The sequence below is a fragment of the Sus scrofa genome, chromosome 1, assembly GCF_000003025.6.
Source record: "Sus scrofa isolate TJ Tabasco breed Duroc chromosome 1, Sscrofa11.1, whole genome shotgun sequence".
In the NCBI taxonomy this organism is placed as follows: domain Eukaryota; kingdom Metazoa; phylum Chordata; class Mammalia; order Artiodactyla; family Suidae; genus Sus; species Sus scrofa.
Window position 1 is genome coordinate 270,185,659 of NC_010443.5, and position 17,066 is coordinate 270,202,724.

Here is a 17,066-nt window from a genome sequence, read left to right on the forward strand (position 1 = left end):
ATCCTTAACCCACTGAAGGAGGCTAGGGATTGAACCCGAGTCCTTATGGATACTAGTTGGGTGTGCTCATTACTGCTGAGCTACAGTGGGAGCTCCTGAAGCACTCTTCCTAATGAAATTTTCAGGATTTTTTTTTTCCCCTTTAAAACAGCTTGGATCAGTTTCAAGATTAAAATTCTCCACTTGTTCAGCATTCAAACTACTTACTAAGGGCCCAAGAAAGCAGTCTAGTGGAAAAAAATTGGAGTGGGATAAAAGTAGGAGCTCCATGGTGTATAGAATCTTAAAACTGCGACCGATTTTTGTACTTGATGATGGAATTCCCCTGGTCTATAAAGATGTGCCTCAAATCAGGAAAAACCGGCTGGCCTGTGGCCGAGCAAGTCATACACGGTGCCAACAGAGAAGTGAACTTGAAGTTTCTCTTCAACCTGCAAGGACTGAAGATGTGTCAGGACACTCTCTGCAAAGAGAGGCCGTGGGCTTCCCCCACATCCTGAGAAATGACATTTCAAGTCAAAGAATGAAAGTGACATTTGACTTCTGAATGTATTGCCAGGCTTCAATTTGACTTCTAGTTCTGTATACGGTATTTACAAAGGTTTTTGGTCTGAAATGTCATCTCTTTTGATAAGAAAGACAAACGGGGAGTTCCCGTCGTGGCGCAGTGGTTAACGAGTCCGACTAGGAACCGTGAGGTTGTGGGTTCGGTCCCTGCCCTTGCTCAGTGGGTTAACGATCCGGCGTTGCCGTGAGCTGTGGTGTAGGTTGCAGACGTGGCTCGGATCCCGCGTTGCTGTGGCTCTGGCGTAGGCCGGTGGCTACAGCTCCGATTCGACCCCTAGCCTGGGAACCTCCATATGCCGAGGGAGCAGCCCAAGAAATGGCAAAAAGACAAAAAAAAAAAAAAAAAGAAAGACAAACGGCAATCATAACTGGAGAATATTAACCCAATGATCACTTTCAGTATTTCCGGAAATTTCTAACTCATGCCAAATAGTATTAATCACACTAAGTTCAAACTACAAATTCTGCTACTAGTGGCAACCTTTGGCAGATCTTGCAAAGCTAGGGGAAATGGAAAGAAAAGGCACTTGACCAAGAGCATAAGGCTGAAAGTCAGGTTTAGGAGAGTCTTTCCAGCCCCTCCAGGCCTTTTCAGTCAATACCTTAAAGTTTTTTTTTGTTTTGCTTTTGTCTTTTTGCCATTTCTTGGGTCACTCCCACGGCATATGGAGGTTCCTAGGCTAGGGGTCAACCAGAGCTGTAGCCGCCGGTCTACACCAGAGCCACAGCAACTCAGGATCATAGCTGTGTCTGCGACCTACACCACAGCTCATGGCAACACTGGATCCTTAACCCACTGAGTGAGGCCAGGGATGGAACCTGCAACCTCATGGTTCCTAGTCGGATTCGCTAACCACTGAGCCACGACGGGAACTCCAATACCTTAAAGTTTAATGCCTCTTTGAAAATGTTGCCAGGGACAGGCAGGCCTAACTTGTTCTGTTACTCAACTTGTCTGTTCCCTGTTACAGTATTATGATTATGCAAATAATCTTTTCTTGAAACTCTGAAATCATGTGCTTAAATATAATTGCCAAGATAGCAGTTTTCACAAAATTTGAGAAGTAACTATCTAAAAAAAATGTCACTTTAGGTCTTTGCGATTAATGTTCCCTTTCTTACTTCTCTCAAATCCAAACTAAGGACTAACACATTATGGTTCTCAAATATCTGAAGAAGCTATTCCTCATAAACTTCTGTACCGACGGTGTTGGCATATGACCCGGTGAAAGTCACATGATAATTCCCAAGGGAAATGAATGAAGGAATAAGAACCCAGCTTTGAACCCTTGTAAAACCGCTTTCCAGAGACTAAAGGATAAAGAGGGTCTATAAACTAGCTAAACATCTCATCAATTTTATATTTTTAAATAAAGTTAAGATCCCACCTGATTTTTCTGTTTTTAGAAGACTTGTATATACAATTCACAACCAGAGATTTTTAAAAATGTACCTCACTTTAAAAGGTACAATAATACTCCAAAAAATTACAAACTGCCTTTAAAAATGAAACTGCACTTGAAAATTCCCATTCTTTTTAACAACTAGTTTCATACGGAAGTGAAAATCAGCTGTCTTTGGTATTTCCTCTTGACACCTAAAAGAAAGTATCAATTGTTTTATATGTCTGCTATGTTCTTTCTTTCTTTTTTGGCCAGTCCTGAGGCATGTGGAAGTTCCCAGGCCCGGGATCAAACCTGTGCCACAGTGACCTGAGCCACAGCAGTGGCAATGCTGGATCCTTAACCACTAGACCATGAGGGAACTCCTACTATGTTCTTTTGTTTGTCTGTCTTTTTTTTTTTTTAGGGCCACAACCATGGCATGTGGAGGTTCCCAGGCAAGGGGTCTAATCGGAGATGCTGCTGCCAGCCTTCGCCACAGCCACAGCCACAGGGGATCCGAGCCTCGTCTGCAACCTACACCCCAGCTCACGGCATCGCCGGATCCTTAACCCACTGATCAAGGCCAGGGACTGAACCCACGTCCTCATGGATACTAGTTGGGTTTGTTACCACCACTGAGCCATAACGGGAACTTCGAAATTAACTTTTTATAACAGTTGCTGGGCAGAGACTAAGAGCTAGGCTTGGTGGGTGGGGCTGGATGGGAGGTCCCTCTGGGTCATTTATAAATGAGCAGGCCATCCCTGAATACATTAATGCATCTAAACAAGTCTCATCTTTAAAAAGGAACAAAAATGTAGACCTTACCAAGATTTTGTGATCTGAAATGAGATAATGTATACATCAAAGTACTTAGCAGCATATTTGGCAAATTTAATTGCTCAATAAATAAATTAACTATTATCTCTTTTGTGGATTTCCAAAACAGAAAGTTTCTTGTTCTCCGTTTCTTCATCTGTAAAGTGAGGTACTAAGATCAAATGACAATTCTGTTCAAAGAAGTAAGATTCATAATAGATGGCTGAAGATCAGAGGTTGGAGAAAGAATCCACCAATTAGTAAATATTGCCTTTCTAACTTCCTGGCGATACCTTAGTCTTCTACCTTTGTCCTTGCAGAGGGTGTGACAGAAACCACTGGTTTTTGATTCAAGGGGAAAATTCATAGATTCATGACTTTTACTAAGGTTGTATCCAACTAAAAGGTCTAGAAATTTTTTTTTTTTTTTTCAGCCACACCTGTGGTATGTGGAAGTTCCCAGAGGAATTGCAGCTGCCGGCCTAAGCCACAGCCAGAGCAACACCAGATCTTAGCTGCATCTGCAACCTAAGCTGCAGCTTGGGGTAGGGTCCTGGAAACTTAACCCACTGAGCAAGGCCAGGGATGGAACCCACATCCTCATGGATACTCTGCCGGGTTCTTAACCCACTGAGGCACAGTAGGAACGCCACCTCCTCTATTCTTTACTTGCCCAACTGATTTTTTTTAACCTGAATATAGCACTTTATCTCCATTAAAATGTATCATAGTAATTCCAGGTCCTAGTTCCAGTTAAAAACTTTAAAATCTGATTCAGTCATTAAACACTTTAGTATACCGATAATCATTCAGTATCGTGATTCCTGGTGTTTCTTTTTCCTTTTTTTAATAATGATTTCAGTTTTTCCATTATTCCTGGTGGTTTTTATTTTATCCTCTTTTGCTTAAATGACTTCACACAAAGAGCATGCATTACTTGCAGTGGTGTGTGTGGCAAGCTAAAAAAAGAACCTAAACAAATAAATAAACCTAGCTAGTCTACTGGCAATTTTAATAAAAGTGTTCTATAACTTCTTGGTAAAAAATATAGTGAGTTGGAGGGAACCAACTACTGAATCCTATTAAAAATCGTCCTCCAGGAGTTCCCATCGTTGCGCAGCAGTTAACGAATCCGACTAGGATCATGAGGTTGCAGGTTCGGTCCCTGCCCTTGTTCAGTGGGTTAACGATCCGGCGTTGCCGTGAGCTGTGGTGTAGGTTGCAGACGTGGCTTGGATCCCACGTTGCTGTGGCTCTGGCGTAGGCCGGCGGCTACAGCTCCGATTCGACCCCTAGCCTGGGAACCTCCATAGGCCGCGGGAGCGGCCCAAAGAAATAGCAAAAAGACAAAAAAAAAAAAAATCGTCCTCCAAATTCCAAAGATTAGAAACAAAGGATGAAATAGCATGAAGCACTATAACACAGTATTTAGCAGCTCCCATGAAATTCCCTGTTCAACCTGAACAAATGACTTAATTTCTCAAGAGTTTCAGTTTGCTTATCGGTAAAGTGGGGATAATGCTCATTATCTCCCATCTCATCAGACTGTTCCAAGTTTAAATGCACACGACAGGCCTAACAAGTGCCTGATGAGGGCGCAATAAATTCCTATCACAATCACTTAGTCTGAAATTTTAGTGTGACGTGCCTCAGAAAACCCAAAAGACCTATGACAAGTCATGCTGTTCGAGGAGTCAGTCCCATCGATAGCTAGGCAACTTGGAGGCATCCCCACCCTTGGAGAGCCGGGTCCCTCCGCGGGCCCAGTAGCGCAGATCCACCACCGCTTTCAAAGCTCCCCTGGGCGGAGAGGAGGCCTGAGCTGGTCCCGCCCAGCGACCGTTGCCATGGCAACCGGCACACCCTCCCCACCGGGTGTGCAACGTCTTCGGGCTAAACCAAAAGTCTGCACAGGAGAGGCCAACTGAACGGCCCCCGAAATGGCCAGCTCAGGCCTATCAGCGACTTCCTGGGCCAAACACTCCACGAAGAAGGTCTTGGTCCCCGTCTCCGGCAGCTGAACTCCTCTTCCCGGCTTCCGGCGGCCGCCGACCTTTAACCCCGGAAGTGGGCGGGAGAGGAAGCGACTGGTGATGCTGGAACAAACATGGCTGCCCCGGCGCCCGTCGGCCTCTCGGGCTCACGCAGTCCTCTGCTGGCCGCCGGACTTCGGCTGCTCCCGCTGCTGGGGCTGCTGCAGCTGCTGGCCGAGCCCGGCCTGGGCCGCGTCCACCACCTGGCGCTCAAGGTAAGGCCCACCGCGGCCGGGCAGGACCGGGACGGGGGGCGGAGGCCGCGGCCGCTCCGGGACTGGGGGCGACTTGGGCCCAGGCGAGAGGGGCTGTGGACTCTTGGGCCCCCGCCCTCCCGGCGCGGCTTCCCTCGGAGAGGCGTCTGTTGGGAACTGTGGGAATGTTGGGAGTCCTCCGTCTGTCTGGAAGTGGCAGGAAGATTCGAACTGAGTGTGGGGAAGGGGCTGAACTGCGGCGTAACCCTAAAGGACTCAGGAGGCCGCGCTTGTAATCCTTGCTGGCTTCCCTAGCTTCCTTTCGAAGGCAGCCAGTCCTTCCTCGTCACTTCCAACTTTCATCCCCGACTTGGATTGTCCGCGGTCTCCACTTGTCCGTCCCCTTGAGCCTGGTCGTTGGAAGGTACGCCGAACCTTTGCCTCAGTTTCCCAGTTGGGCTTCGTGTTCTCTCTGGACTGCTCAAAGCTGGAATCTCCGGGAGGAATTCAGATTTCGCTTGAAAGACGAGACCAGGAATTTAAAACCAGCGTTAAAAATATGTTTCTAATTAGAGGCTCTGCCTTTTTACCCCTCTCTCTCCTGTGTCTAGGGAAGAGATTTATGACAGGCCTAGGATGATCCCTTGGATCTTGCTTTTTAACTCAAAACGTGCCCCCAGGCGATTCAGCAGGTTATGATATCTGGAGAATGGAAGAATAAATCATTATGATCCAAAGCCTTGTACATTATTTTCATAATAGACAGTTTTCTTAGAAGTGTGGTATTGTAGAAAGTTTGTCTTATTAAGACTCATTTCTTTAACAAAGCATTATATTTTGTGAATGTACAGTTTAAAGAATACATAATCGGGAATAAAAAGCCTGGCCAGACCCATGTTCCATACTTTGGGTATCAGTTGTTTGTAAATACAAATTATCCTGATTAATATGATTCTCAGAGTTCCCTGGTGGCTCAGTGGGTTAAGGATCTGTCATTGTCATTGCTGTGGCTGGAGTGGCTGCTGTGGCACGCGTTGGATCCCTGGGCCTAGAACTTTAGCATGCCACCGGCTTGGCAAAAAAAAAAAAAAAAGATTCTCAACTGCCTGTAGAACGTGAACTCCTGCATTCTTTTCTTGGCTTTTTAGGGCTGAGCCTGCCTGAAGCATATGGAAGTTTTCAGGCTAGGAGTCAAATCAGAGCTACAGCTGCTGGCCTGCGCCACAGCATCTTAGGATCCCAGCTGTGTCTGCGACCTACACCACAGATCACGGCAAGGCCAGATCCCCGACCCTTGAGTGAGGCCAGGGATCAAACACGCATCCTCGTGGATACTAGTTGGATTCATTTCCACTGCACTACGACAGGAACTCCCCCTGAATTCTTTTTTAAATTAGAAACAAGTCCTTTCATTTTTATTCACTTTTCTTGTTCCATGCTACATTTTCTTTTCTTTCTTCTTTTTTTCCTTTTGTCTTTTAGGGCTGCACTGGCAGCATATGGAGGTTCCCAGGCTAGGGGTTGAATCAGAGCTATAGCTGCCAGCCTACACCAGAGCCATAGAAATGCCAGATCCAAGCCGAGTCTGCGACCTACACCACAGCTCACAGCAACACCAGATCCTTAACCCACTGAGCTAGGCCAGGAACCGAATCCGCAACCTTGTGGTTCCTAGTCAGATTCGTTTCTGCTGAGCCACAATGGGAACTCCTTGTTTTATTTTTTTGGCCATGCCCACAGCAGAACTCCCCCATGCTACATTTTCTATCATTCTCGTTTTCTCAGTTCCAAATTTTTTCTCTTTTGTTCTTTCTTTAGATTCTTTAATTTTTTGAAATGGTTGTATTAAGGCATAGTTTACATATATTAAAATTCACCCATTTTAGGAGTTACCTGGTGGTGCATCTGGTTAAGGATCTGGTGTTGTCACTGCGTGGCTTGGGTACTACTGTGATGCAGGTTCAATCCCTGGCTAAGAACTTTTGCACGCCTTGGGTGAGGCCAGAAAGAAACCAAAAAAAAAACCAAATAGAAAAAAATTTTTTTAAGGAGCTCCCATTGTGGCTCAGTGGCAACGAACCCGACTAGTATCCGTGAAGACTTGGGTTCAGTCCCTGGCCCTGCTCAGTGGGTTAAAGACACAGCGTTGCCCTGAGCTGTGGTGTAGGTTGCAAATGTGACTTGGATCTGGCGTGGCTGTGGTGTAGGCTGGCAGCTGAATTTCTGATTCAACCCCTAGCCTGGGAACTTAACATATGCCTCCCCAAAAGGACCAAAAACAAAAAACAAAAAAAATTTTAAATCAGAATCTAAATATTGTCCTCACAATATGATTGGTAAGTATTCTTAAGTCTCATGACTTAGGGGTTCTCACTCCTCCCTTCCACTCCCCACCCCCACCCCCCTGACTAAATTTTGCTGATTATTTCCCTGCATGCAGTATAGTTTAGTATGTTCATCTGCTTTCCTTCCTATGTGCCCTAGATATGCTGGAGTGTGTGTATGTTTTAAGAAAAGCTAGAAATTCAGCGCTTTCATTTGAAATTAGCTGGCAACTAAGTCAAATATAAAAACAAAAACTCACACCAGTCAGAATGGCCATCATTAATAAGTTCACAAATAACAAATGCTGAAGGGGTGTGAGAAAAGGGAACCCTCCTGCACTGTTGGTGGGAATGGAAGCTGGTACAACCACTATGGAGAACAGTATGGAGGTACCTTAGAAAACCATACATAGAACTACCATGTGACCCAGCAGTCCCACTCTTGGGCATGTATCCAGACTAAACTTTCCTTGAAAAAGACACATGCACCCACATGTTCATTGCAGCACTATTCACAATAGCCAAGACATGGAAACAACCCAAATGTCCATCGACAGATGATTGGATTAGGAAGATGTCACACACACACACACAATGGACTACTACTAAACCATGAAAAAGAATGAAATAATGCCATTTGCAGCAACATGGATGGAACTAGAGACTCATACTGAGTGAAGTAAGTCAGAAAGAGAAAGACAAATACCATATGATATCACTTATATCTGGAATCTAATATATGGCACAAATGAACCTTTTCATGGACTTGGAGAATAGACTTGTGGTTGCCAAGGTGTAGGGGGAGGGAGTGGGATGGATGGGGTGCTTGGGGTTAATAGATGCAGACTCTTGCCTTTGGAATGGATTAGCAATGAGATCCTGCTATGAAGCACTGGGAACTATGTCTGGTCACTTATGAAGGAGCATGATAATGTGAGAAAAAAGAATGTATATGTGTATGTGTAACTGGGTCACCCTGCTGTACAGGAGAAAATTGACAGAACACGGTAAACCAGCTATGATGGAAAAAAATTAAAATCATCATGTAAAAACAACAAAGAGACAAAAAGCATCCACTAAAAAAAGTAAATAAATAAAAACAAAAACAACATACAGTGGTTGCCAAATATAACACATTTGTGGGCTGTTACGGTCAGTGGACTACCACTTGGGGAGCTGTTTGAAGGAAGTGACTAAGGGAGTTCCTATGTTAAGGATCCAGCGTCACTGCAGCTGCTTGGATTGCTGCTGTGGTGTGGGTTTGATCCCTGGCCTGGGAACTTCCTCATGCCTCGGATGAAGCCAAAAATAAAGAATTGGTTAGGTAAGTGACTGTTAGCTAGCTCAGTTAATGTTACGGTATTTACTGAAATTCAGTTTGGGAGTTCCCATCATGGCGCAGCGGAAATGAATCCGACTAGGAACCTTGAGGTTGCGGGTTCAATCCCTGGCCTTGTTCAGTGGGTTAAGGATCCAGTGTTGCAGTGAGCTGTGGTGTAGGTCACAGATGTGGCTCAGATCCCACGTTGCTGTGGCTGTGACATAGGCCAGTGGCTATGGCTCTGATTGGACCCCTAGCCTGGGAACCTCCATATGCCGAGGGTTCAGCCCTAGAAAAGGCAAAAAGACAAAAAAACAAAAAAAAATTTTCAGTTTGTGAGAGAAACTAAAGCATCATTACTCCACTTGCTTTATATTTGAAAGTGGTTTAAAATGTGAAGTTGCTGGGGAACATAAAAGATTTCTTTTTTTTTTTTTAATTTTTAATTTTTAGGGTTTCTTTTGGTGGTGGCGGGGTTGGCCATCGTGTCCTTAACCTGCTGTGCCACCAAGGAACTCCTCCTGTGTTCTAATTAGTGAAAAGAGCAGGATTGTCAGTGTAAAACAATCTTTTAAAGTAAGGGAAAAATGGAGAAACTACACCAAAATAGTAGTTGTCTTTAGCAATTATGGGAATGTTTTTTTTTTCTTTCAGGGCCACACCCATAGCATGTGGAAGTTCCCAGGCTAGGGGTCTAATCGGAGCTGTAGCCGCCAGCCTACACCACAGCCATAGTAACGCCAGATCCAAGCTGCGTCTGCGACCTCCACAGCTCACAGCAACGCCGGATCCTTAACCCACTAATCGATGCCAGGGATCAAACTTGTGTCCTCATGGATCCTAGTCAGATTCGTTTCCGCTGAGCCACGATAGGAGCTCCGTGTTTTTTTTCTTCTTTCATCTCTAGATCTGACCTTTGTTCTGGTCACCGGGCAGGTATATCCAATTTCTTAACCCCCATTTGTGCTTAGATGTCTCCTAAGCACCTCTGTATGTCAGAAACCAGCCCGTCCTCCGGCTCCCTTCACCCTCAACCTATATGTACTCTTTCTTCAGTTTTTCTTTTCTCAGTAACTGGGACCACCAGCTGCTCATGTTCTCAAGTCAGAAATCTTTTATTCTTCTCATCACCACGCTCCGTAGCTGTGTGCTGTAAATAAACAGCTCTCCAGTCCACTCACTGCTGTCATCACCACTGTGACTGTTTGGTCTAAGCCATCCTTGCAGCTTTATTTTTTTCCCCCACTCTTTAGGGCTACCCTCCCAGCATTTGGAGGTTCCCAGGCTAGGGGTTGAATTGGAGCTACAGCTGCTGGCCTGCGCCACAGCCATAGCAACGCAGGATCTGAGCCACGTCTGCAACCTACACCACAACTCATGGCAACGCCAGATCCTTAACCCACTGAGCAAGGCCAGGGGTCCAAGCCGCAACCAACCTCATGGTTCCTGGTTGGATTCGTTTCTGCTGGGCCACAATGGGAACTCCTTTTTTTTCTTCCTTTTTCTTTTTTTTCTTCTAGCTCTTGAAGCAGGGTGGCCTCCTCATACCTGGTGTCCTGGCATCACTGCAGTGTATGTTTTGTTTTGTGTCTGGAATAATCTTCCTCAAAGCCAAACCCAGTCCTGTCACTCTGCTTTGAAACCCATCAGCAGCACCCAGTTCTCCTTGGGCTGGGGGTACTCAAAACCCTGAGACTCCTAGTCTTCCTTTGAGCCAGTCTCCTCTCTAGTCTCATTGCCCTTCCTTTCTTTTCTTTTTCTTTTTGTCTTTTTAGGGCCTCATCTGTAGCATATGGACATTCCAGGCTAGGGGTTGAATCAGAGCTGTAGCTGCTGGCCTGCACCCCAGCCACGCCGGATCCAAGCCTCATCTGCCACCTACGCTACAGCTCATGGCAATGCTGTATCCCCAACCCACTGAGCGAGGCCACGGATTGAACCTGCATCCTCATGGATACTAGTGAGGTTCATTACTGCTGAGCCATCACAGGAACTCCTCCTCCAGTCATTTCTGTGTCCTAGGATTGCCCATCTGGATATGTATCTCTCTCTCCTCGATCCCCATGCAGATAATGCATAAGATATGTACAGGGAGCCATAGCAAATGGTTGGGAATTACCTGAATGCTCAGGTAATGCATTGGGGAAGTGGATGTATCCTGATGTAGGTATGGTGGAATACACGCTGATGAAGTGAGGAATTAGAGTGTGTTCAATGTGTCAACACAGATGGGGCCTCAGAGAATACAGTGTTGTCTGAGAATACAAGTTGCCAGAAGTATGCATTGTGACAGTTTATCCAGATTTTTTTTTTCTTTTTTTAGGGCTGCTCCCGAGGCCTGGGGAGGTTCCCAGGCTAGGGGTGGAATTGGAGCTGTAGCTGCTGGCCTGCACCACAGCCACAGAAACGAGGGATCTGAGCCACATCTGCAACCTACACCACAGCGCACAGCAACACCAGATCCGTAATCCACTGAGTGAGGCCAGGGATCGAACCTGCAGCTTCATGGTTCCTAATGGATTCGTTTCTGCTGCGCCACACCGGGAACTCCCCAAATTTTAAAAATAGAATGATGCTATATGATGTTTATGGTTATGGATATGTCTAGTGAAAACAGAGAGACACTTAGCCAGTTCATGAGCTTTGCACCTACTACCATGAAAATTTTAAGCAAGTTTTACCACTCTCAGCCTCTGTTTCCTCATCCATAAAATGAACATGCCAGTAACGACCTCATAGTGTTGCAATGAGAGTGAATGGTGATAAAGCTCTTCCTAGCACAGTCCTGGGTTCAAGGTGAGGTGCTCGAAATCTCTGTGATCCTTGGAGAAACAGACAAAACTTACTGCTGGGTCAGTGCTGTTGGAAATGATAGGGTAGGTGTGGAAAATGTAACTGAGTCTTCATTCCTCGTGTCAGGTGCTGTCATCCTTACTCTACTCGGGCAACTCCTTGTCTTGCCTCCTTTTGCTTTGTCACTCTGCCACCAAGAGACTGACTTCGCTGCCCCTTACCTAGAGAGTATCTGGAGGGAGCGATGTGAGCGCTGAGGCTTCTCTCTCCTCCACTCACACCCCATCCTCAGACACTCGCAGTGGGTGGGCCGTTTGTCCCAGGGCACCCAGAACTCTGATCCCTGTGGTGGAAGGAGAAGTTTTCTTGTTCCTGGATAGTTAGCGCTGGCTGTTGGAGATTTTTTTTTCCCCCTGTCTTTGTAGGGCCGTACCTGCGGCATGTGGAAGTTTTCAGGCTCGGGGTCGAATCAGAGCTGCAGCTGCTGGCCTACACCACAGACACAGCAAACCTGGATCTGAGCTGCATCTGCGACCTCTGCCACAGCTTGTAGCAATACCAGATCCTTAACCCACTGAGCAAGGCCAGGGACTGAACCCACATCCTCGTGGATACTAGGCGGGTACTTAATCTGCTGAACCACAAAAGAAACTCTGGGGTTTTTTTTTTTTTTTTTTTTGAGACTGAGTGTCACTTCTTGGGCCTCAGCCATTAGTGATATTTTGTACATATTGGTTTATTTACTTTGAGCTAAATCAAATAAAGGTGAACGAATGATTAGAATGTATGACTTTCCTGGTCCCTTTTAATCTCAAAATTTCCATCTCTACAGTTTGTATAGTGAAATACAGTGTACGGAGTCACTTCCTTATATGTCTTATTTGATGCAGTGACATGGTAGCCTAAAATGGACTGTTGGAGGTTAGGTTAGGTGAGGGCTGGCAAATGGTGGAACTTAAAAACAGCAACTGAGGAGTTCCCGTCTCAGCTTCGTGGGTTAAGAATACTCCCAGTATCCATGAGGATGCAGGTTCGATCCCAGGATCCAGTGTTGCTGCAAGCTATTATGGCATTGACCACAGTTGTGGCTCGGATCTGGTGTCACTGTGGCTGTGGTGTAGGTCAGCAGCTACAGCTCCAATTCCACCCTTAGCCTGGGAACCTCTATATGCTGAATGTGTGTTTCCCCCCCAAATGAGTTTTTTTGGTAATTATAGTGACTTCATGGCCTTTGTTAGAAATTTAGAAAATATAACGAATCAGTTACTACCTGTCATCCTACTGATACTAATCTTTTCATGGTTTGATGAATTACTTTCAAATCCTTTATAAATAAATAATTGTAAATATATGTGCCTTTTAATTTTTTTAAACAAATTTAGTTCTTACTGTATATAGTTTGGATTCTGCTCTTTGGAGTTAATATTTTTTCTAGCTTTATTGAGGTAGAAATTGACAAATTGTGTATTTAAAATATACAGTGTGAATGTGATTTTTTGTTTTTGTTTTTTTTTACAACATGATAGTTTTTTGTTTTTGTTTTTTTTCTTTTTAGGGCTGCACTCCACGACATATGGAGGTTCCCAGGCTAGGGGTCGAAATGGAGCTACGGCTACCAGCCTACACCACAGCCACAGCAACGCAGGATCTGAGCTGCGTCTGTGACCTTCCTGGCAGAGCTCATGGCAACACCAGATCCTTAACCCACTGAGCGAGGCCAGGGATCGAACCCACAACCTCATGGTACCTAGTTGGATTTGTTCCCACTGTGCCACAATGGGAACTCCTACAACGTGATGTTTGATATACGTTGGGAAGTGATTACCACAGTCAAGCGCATTAGCATACACATCACCATTTGTATCTTTATGTGTGTGAGCAATTAAGATGTACTCTCTCTGCAGATTTCAAGTAAACGATACTGTAAACCGTGGTCACCACTCTGTGCAGTAGTTACTTTAGAACAAGCGTCTGAAACTTTGTACCCTTTGACCAGCATCTCTCCGGTTTCCTTCCCCCAGCCCCTGGTGACCACCATTCTGCTCTCTAAATTTAACTTTTTTAGACTCCTCATGTAAGTGAGATTGCGAGGTATTTGTCTTTCTGTGTCTGGCTTATTTCGTTTAGCATAACATCTTCCGGGTTCATCTATGCTGTCACAAATGACAAGATATCCTTCTTTTTTAAGACTGAAAACAGTCCACACACACACACTTTTTTTTTTTTTTTTTTTTTGTCTTTTTGCCATTTCTTGGGCTACTCCCGCAGCATATGGAGGTTCCCAGGCCAGGGGTCGAATCGGAGCTGTAGCCACTGGCCTACGCCAGAGCCACAGCAACACGGGATCCGAGCCGCGTCTGTGACCTACACCAACCACAGCTCACAGCAATGCCGGATCCTTAACCCACTGAGCAAGGGCAGGGATCGAACCCGCCATCTCATGGTTCCTAGTCAGATTCGTTAACCACTGTGCCACGATGGGAACTCCCACTTTTTTTTTTTAAATCCATTTATCTGCTGACAACTACTGAAATTCTTATTGTGGCCGTTTTGAATAGTACTGCCATGAACATGAGATTGCAGCTATCTTTTCAAGATAGTGGTTTTGTTTCTTTTAGATAAGTACCCAGAAGTGGGATTGCTGGAGCATATAGAGTTCTAATTTTATTTTGTGAGGAAACAATACTGTTTTCCATATTGGCTGTTCCAATTCACGTTCCCACCAACGGTGTTTAAAAGTTCCACTGGAATTTCCTGGTGACTCAGCAAGTTAAGGATCTGGCATTGTCACTGCTGTGGCTTGAGTCTGATCCCTGGCCTGAGAACTTCTCTATGCCTAGGGTGCAGCCAAAAAAAAAAAAAAAAAAGTTCCTCCAGCACCTCATCCTCATCAACACTTGTTACCTTTTGACTTTTTGATAATCACCATTGTAACAGGTGTGAGGTGATCCTTCATTGTGGTTTTAATTTGCATTTTCCTGATGGTTAGTGATGTTGAGCAACTTTTCATATGTCCGTTGGCCATTTGTATGTCTTTTGAGAAATATCTATTCACATCCTTTGTCCATTTTTAAATCAGGTTATTTGCTGCTGTTGAGTTGTTTGAACTCCTTGTGAATTTGGGGTATTAACCCTTTAACTGATATATGGTTTGCAAATATTTTTCCTCTATCCAAAAAAATCATTGCCCAGACCACTGCTAAGAAGCTTTTTTTCCTGTGTTTTCTTGTAGTAGCTTTATAGTTTCAGATCTTACATTTAAGTCTTTAATCCATTTTATTTACTGATTTCAGCCATGCCTGAGGCATGCGGAAGTTTCCAGGCCAGGGATTGAACCTGCATCACATCAGTCACTAGAGTCACAGCAGTGATGATGCTGGATACTTAACCTACTGAGCCACCAGTGAATTCCTTAGTACATTCTACATTTATTTTTATATATGGTATGAGAAAAGGATCTTGTTTCATTCTTCTGCATGTGACTGTCCAGTTTTCCCAACATCACTTATGCAAGAGACTGTCCTTTCCCTCCTGTGTTTTCTTTGCCTCTTTGTCTAAGAGAGTTGACCATAAATGAGTGGATTTATTTCTGGCTCTGTTCTCCGTTCCATCAGTCTATGTGTCTCTTCTTTTATGCCAATACCTTACTGTTTTTATTACTACAGCTTTGTAATATATTTCAGAATCAGTCAGTGTGATGCTTCCAGCTTTGTTCTTCTTAAGATTGCTTTAGCTATTTTAGGTCTTTTGTGGTTCCTTGTGAATTTAGAATTGTTCTATGTCTGTGGAAAATGCCATTGGAATTTTGATTGGGATTACATTGCATAGTATGGATAGTATGGACCTTTTAACAATATTCTTCCAGTCCATGAATAGCTTCTCTCTCCATTCACTTGTGTCTTCTTCAATTTCTTTCATCAGTGTTTTTGTAATTTTCAGTGTATAGATCTTTCATCTTTTTGGTGAGATTTATTCCTAAATATTTTATTGTTTTTTATGCTGTTGAAAATGGAACTGATTCTGTTTCTCTTTCATATATTTCGTTGTCATTGTATAAGAAGTGCTGCAGATTTTTATATATTGATTTTGTCCTGCAACTTTACTGAATTTATTAATTTCTATAGTTTCTTTTTTTTTTTTTTCTTTTTTTTTTTTTTAGGGCATGTGGAGGTTCCCAGACTAGGGGTCTAATTGGAGCTACAGCTGCCAGCCTACACCACAGCCACAGCAACGTGGGATCCGAGCCTTGTCTGCAACTTACACCGCAGCTCACAGCAACGCTGGGTCTTAACCCAGTGAGCAAGGCCAGGGATCGAACCTGCAATGTCATGGTTCCTAGTCGGATTCATTTCCACTGTGCTACAACGGGAATTCCTCGGTAGTTTCTTGGCAGATTCTTTAGTGTTTTCTGCATATAAGATCATATTATCTGCAAATAGAGACAGTTTTACTTCTTACTTTCCAATTTGGATACCTGTTGTTTTTCTTGCCTTATTGCTCTGGCTGGAACTTCCAGTACTTTGTCGCCTAAGAGTGGTGAGAGTAGGCATCCTTGTTTGGTTCTGTTCTTGGAAAGTTTTCATCTTTTCAGTTTTGAGTATTATGTTAACTGTGGTTTTGTCATGTTACAGCCATATTATGCTCATGTATATTCCTTACATACCTAATTTGTTGAGAGTCTTTATCATGAATGGATGTTGTACTTGTCAAATGCTTTTTCTGTATATGTTGAAATAATCATAGGATTTTTCCCCCTTCACTTCATTAATGTGGTGTGGCACATTTTATTTATTTATTTATTTATTTATTTTTTTGTCTTTTGTCTTTTTGTCTTTTGTTGTTGTTGCTATTTCTTGGGCCGCTCCGGCGGCATATGGAGGTTCCCAGGCTAGGGGTCGAATCGGTGCTGGAGCCACTGGCCTACGCCAGAGCCACAGCAACGCGGGATCTGAGCCGCGTCTGCAACCTACACCACAGCTCACGGCAACGCCGGATCGTTAACCCACTGAGCAAGGGCAGGGACCGAACCCGCAACCTCATGGTTCCTAGTCGGATTCGTTAACCAATGTGCCACGACGGGAACTCCACATTTTATTGATTTATATTTGTTGAACCATCTTTGCATCTCAGGGGTACATTTCATTTGATCATGGTGTCTGATCCTTTTAATATGCTTTTGAATTTAGTTTGTTAGTATTTTTTTGTTTTGTTTTGTTTTGTCTTTTTGCCTTTTCTAGGGCTGCTCCCTCAGCATATGGAGGTTCCCAGGCTAGGGGTCGAATCGGAGCTGTAGCTGCCGGCCTACACCACAGCCACAGCAATGCCAGATCTGAGCCATGTCTTAGACCTATACCACAGCTCACAGCAACACCAGATCCTTAACCTACTGAGCAAGGCCAGGGATCGAACCCGCAACCTCATGGTTCCTAGTCGGATTTGTTAACCACTGTGCCACGACGGGAACTCCTAGTTTGTTAGTATTTTGTTGGAGATTTTTGCACCTTTGTTCATCAAGGATATTGGCTCATAATTTTCTTTTCTTTTTTTTTAAAAAAAGCCATTGAATGGTACACTTTATTTATTTATTTATTGTCTTTTTGTCTTTTTAAGGCCGCACCTGTGGCATATGG

At 44.3% G+C, this 17,066-nt stretch overlaps 1 protein-coding gene and 1 long non-coding RNA gene across 6 annotated transcripts in view; one reads left to right on the top strand and one right to left on the bottom strand.

The window, feature by feature from the left end:
• GPR107 (G protein-coupled receptor 107) overlaps window positions 4,416-17,066 on the top strand; it is a 65,425-nt gene continuing 52,774 nt past the window's right edge. Inside the window, exon 1 of one of the 2 annotated variants that reach the window (XM_021070170.1) lies at window positions 4,416-5,019. In XM_021070170.1, coding sequence (XP_020925829.1) covers window positions 4,879-5,019 — 141 coding nt within the window. In that variant the 5' untranslated portion in view covers window positions 4,416-4,878. The remainder of the gene's footprint in view (window positions 5,020-17,066) is intronic. The other variant, XM_021070180.1, reaches the window with a different exon arrangement.
• LOC102158087 overlaps window positions 5,327-17,066 on the bottom strand; it is a 28,551-nt gene continuing 16,811 nt past the window's right edge. For all 4 annotated transcript variants that reach the window (XR_002337861.1, XR_002337864.1, XR_002337863.1 and 1 more), the window contains one exon: window positions 5,327-5,700. This is a non-coding gene — a long non-coding RNA (uncharacterized LOC102158087). The remainder of the gene's footprint in view (window positions 5,701-17,066) is intronic.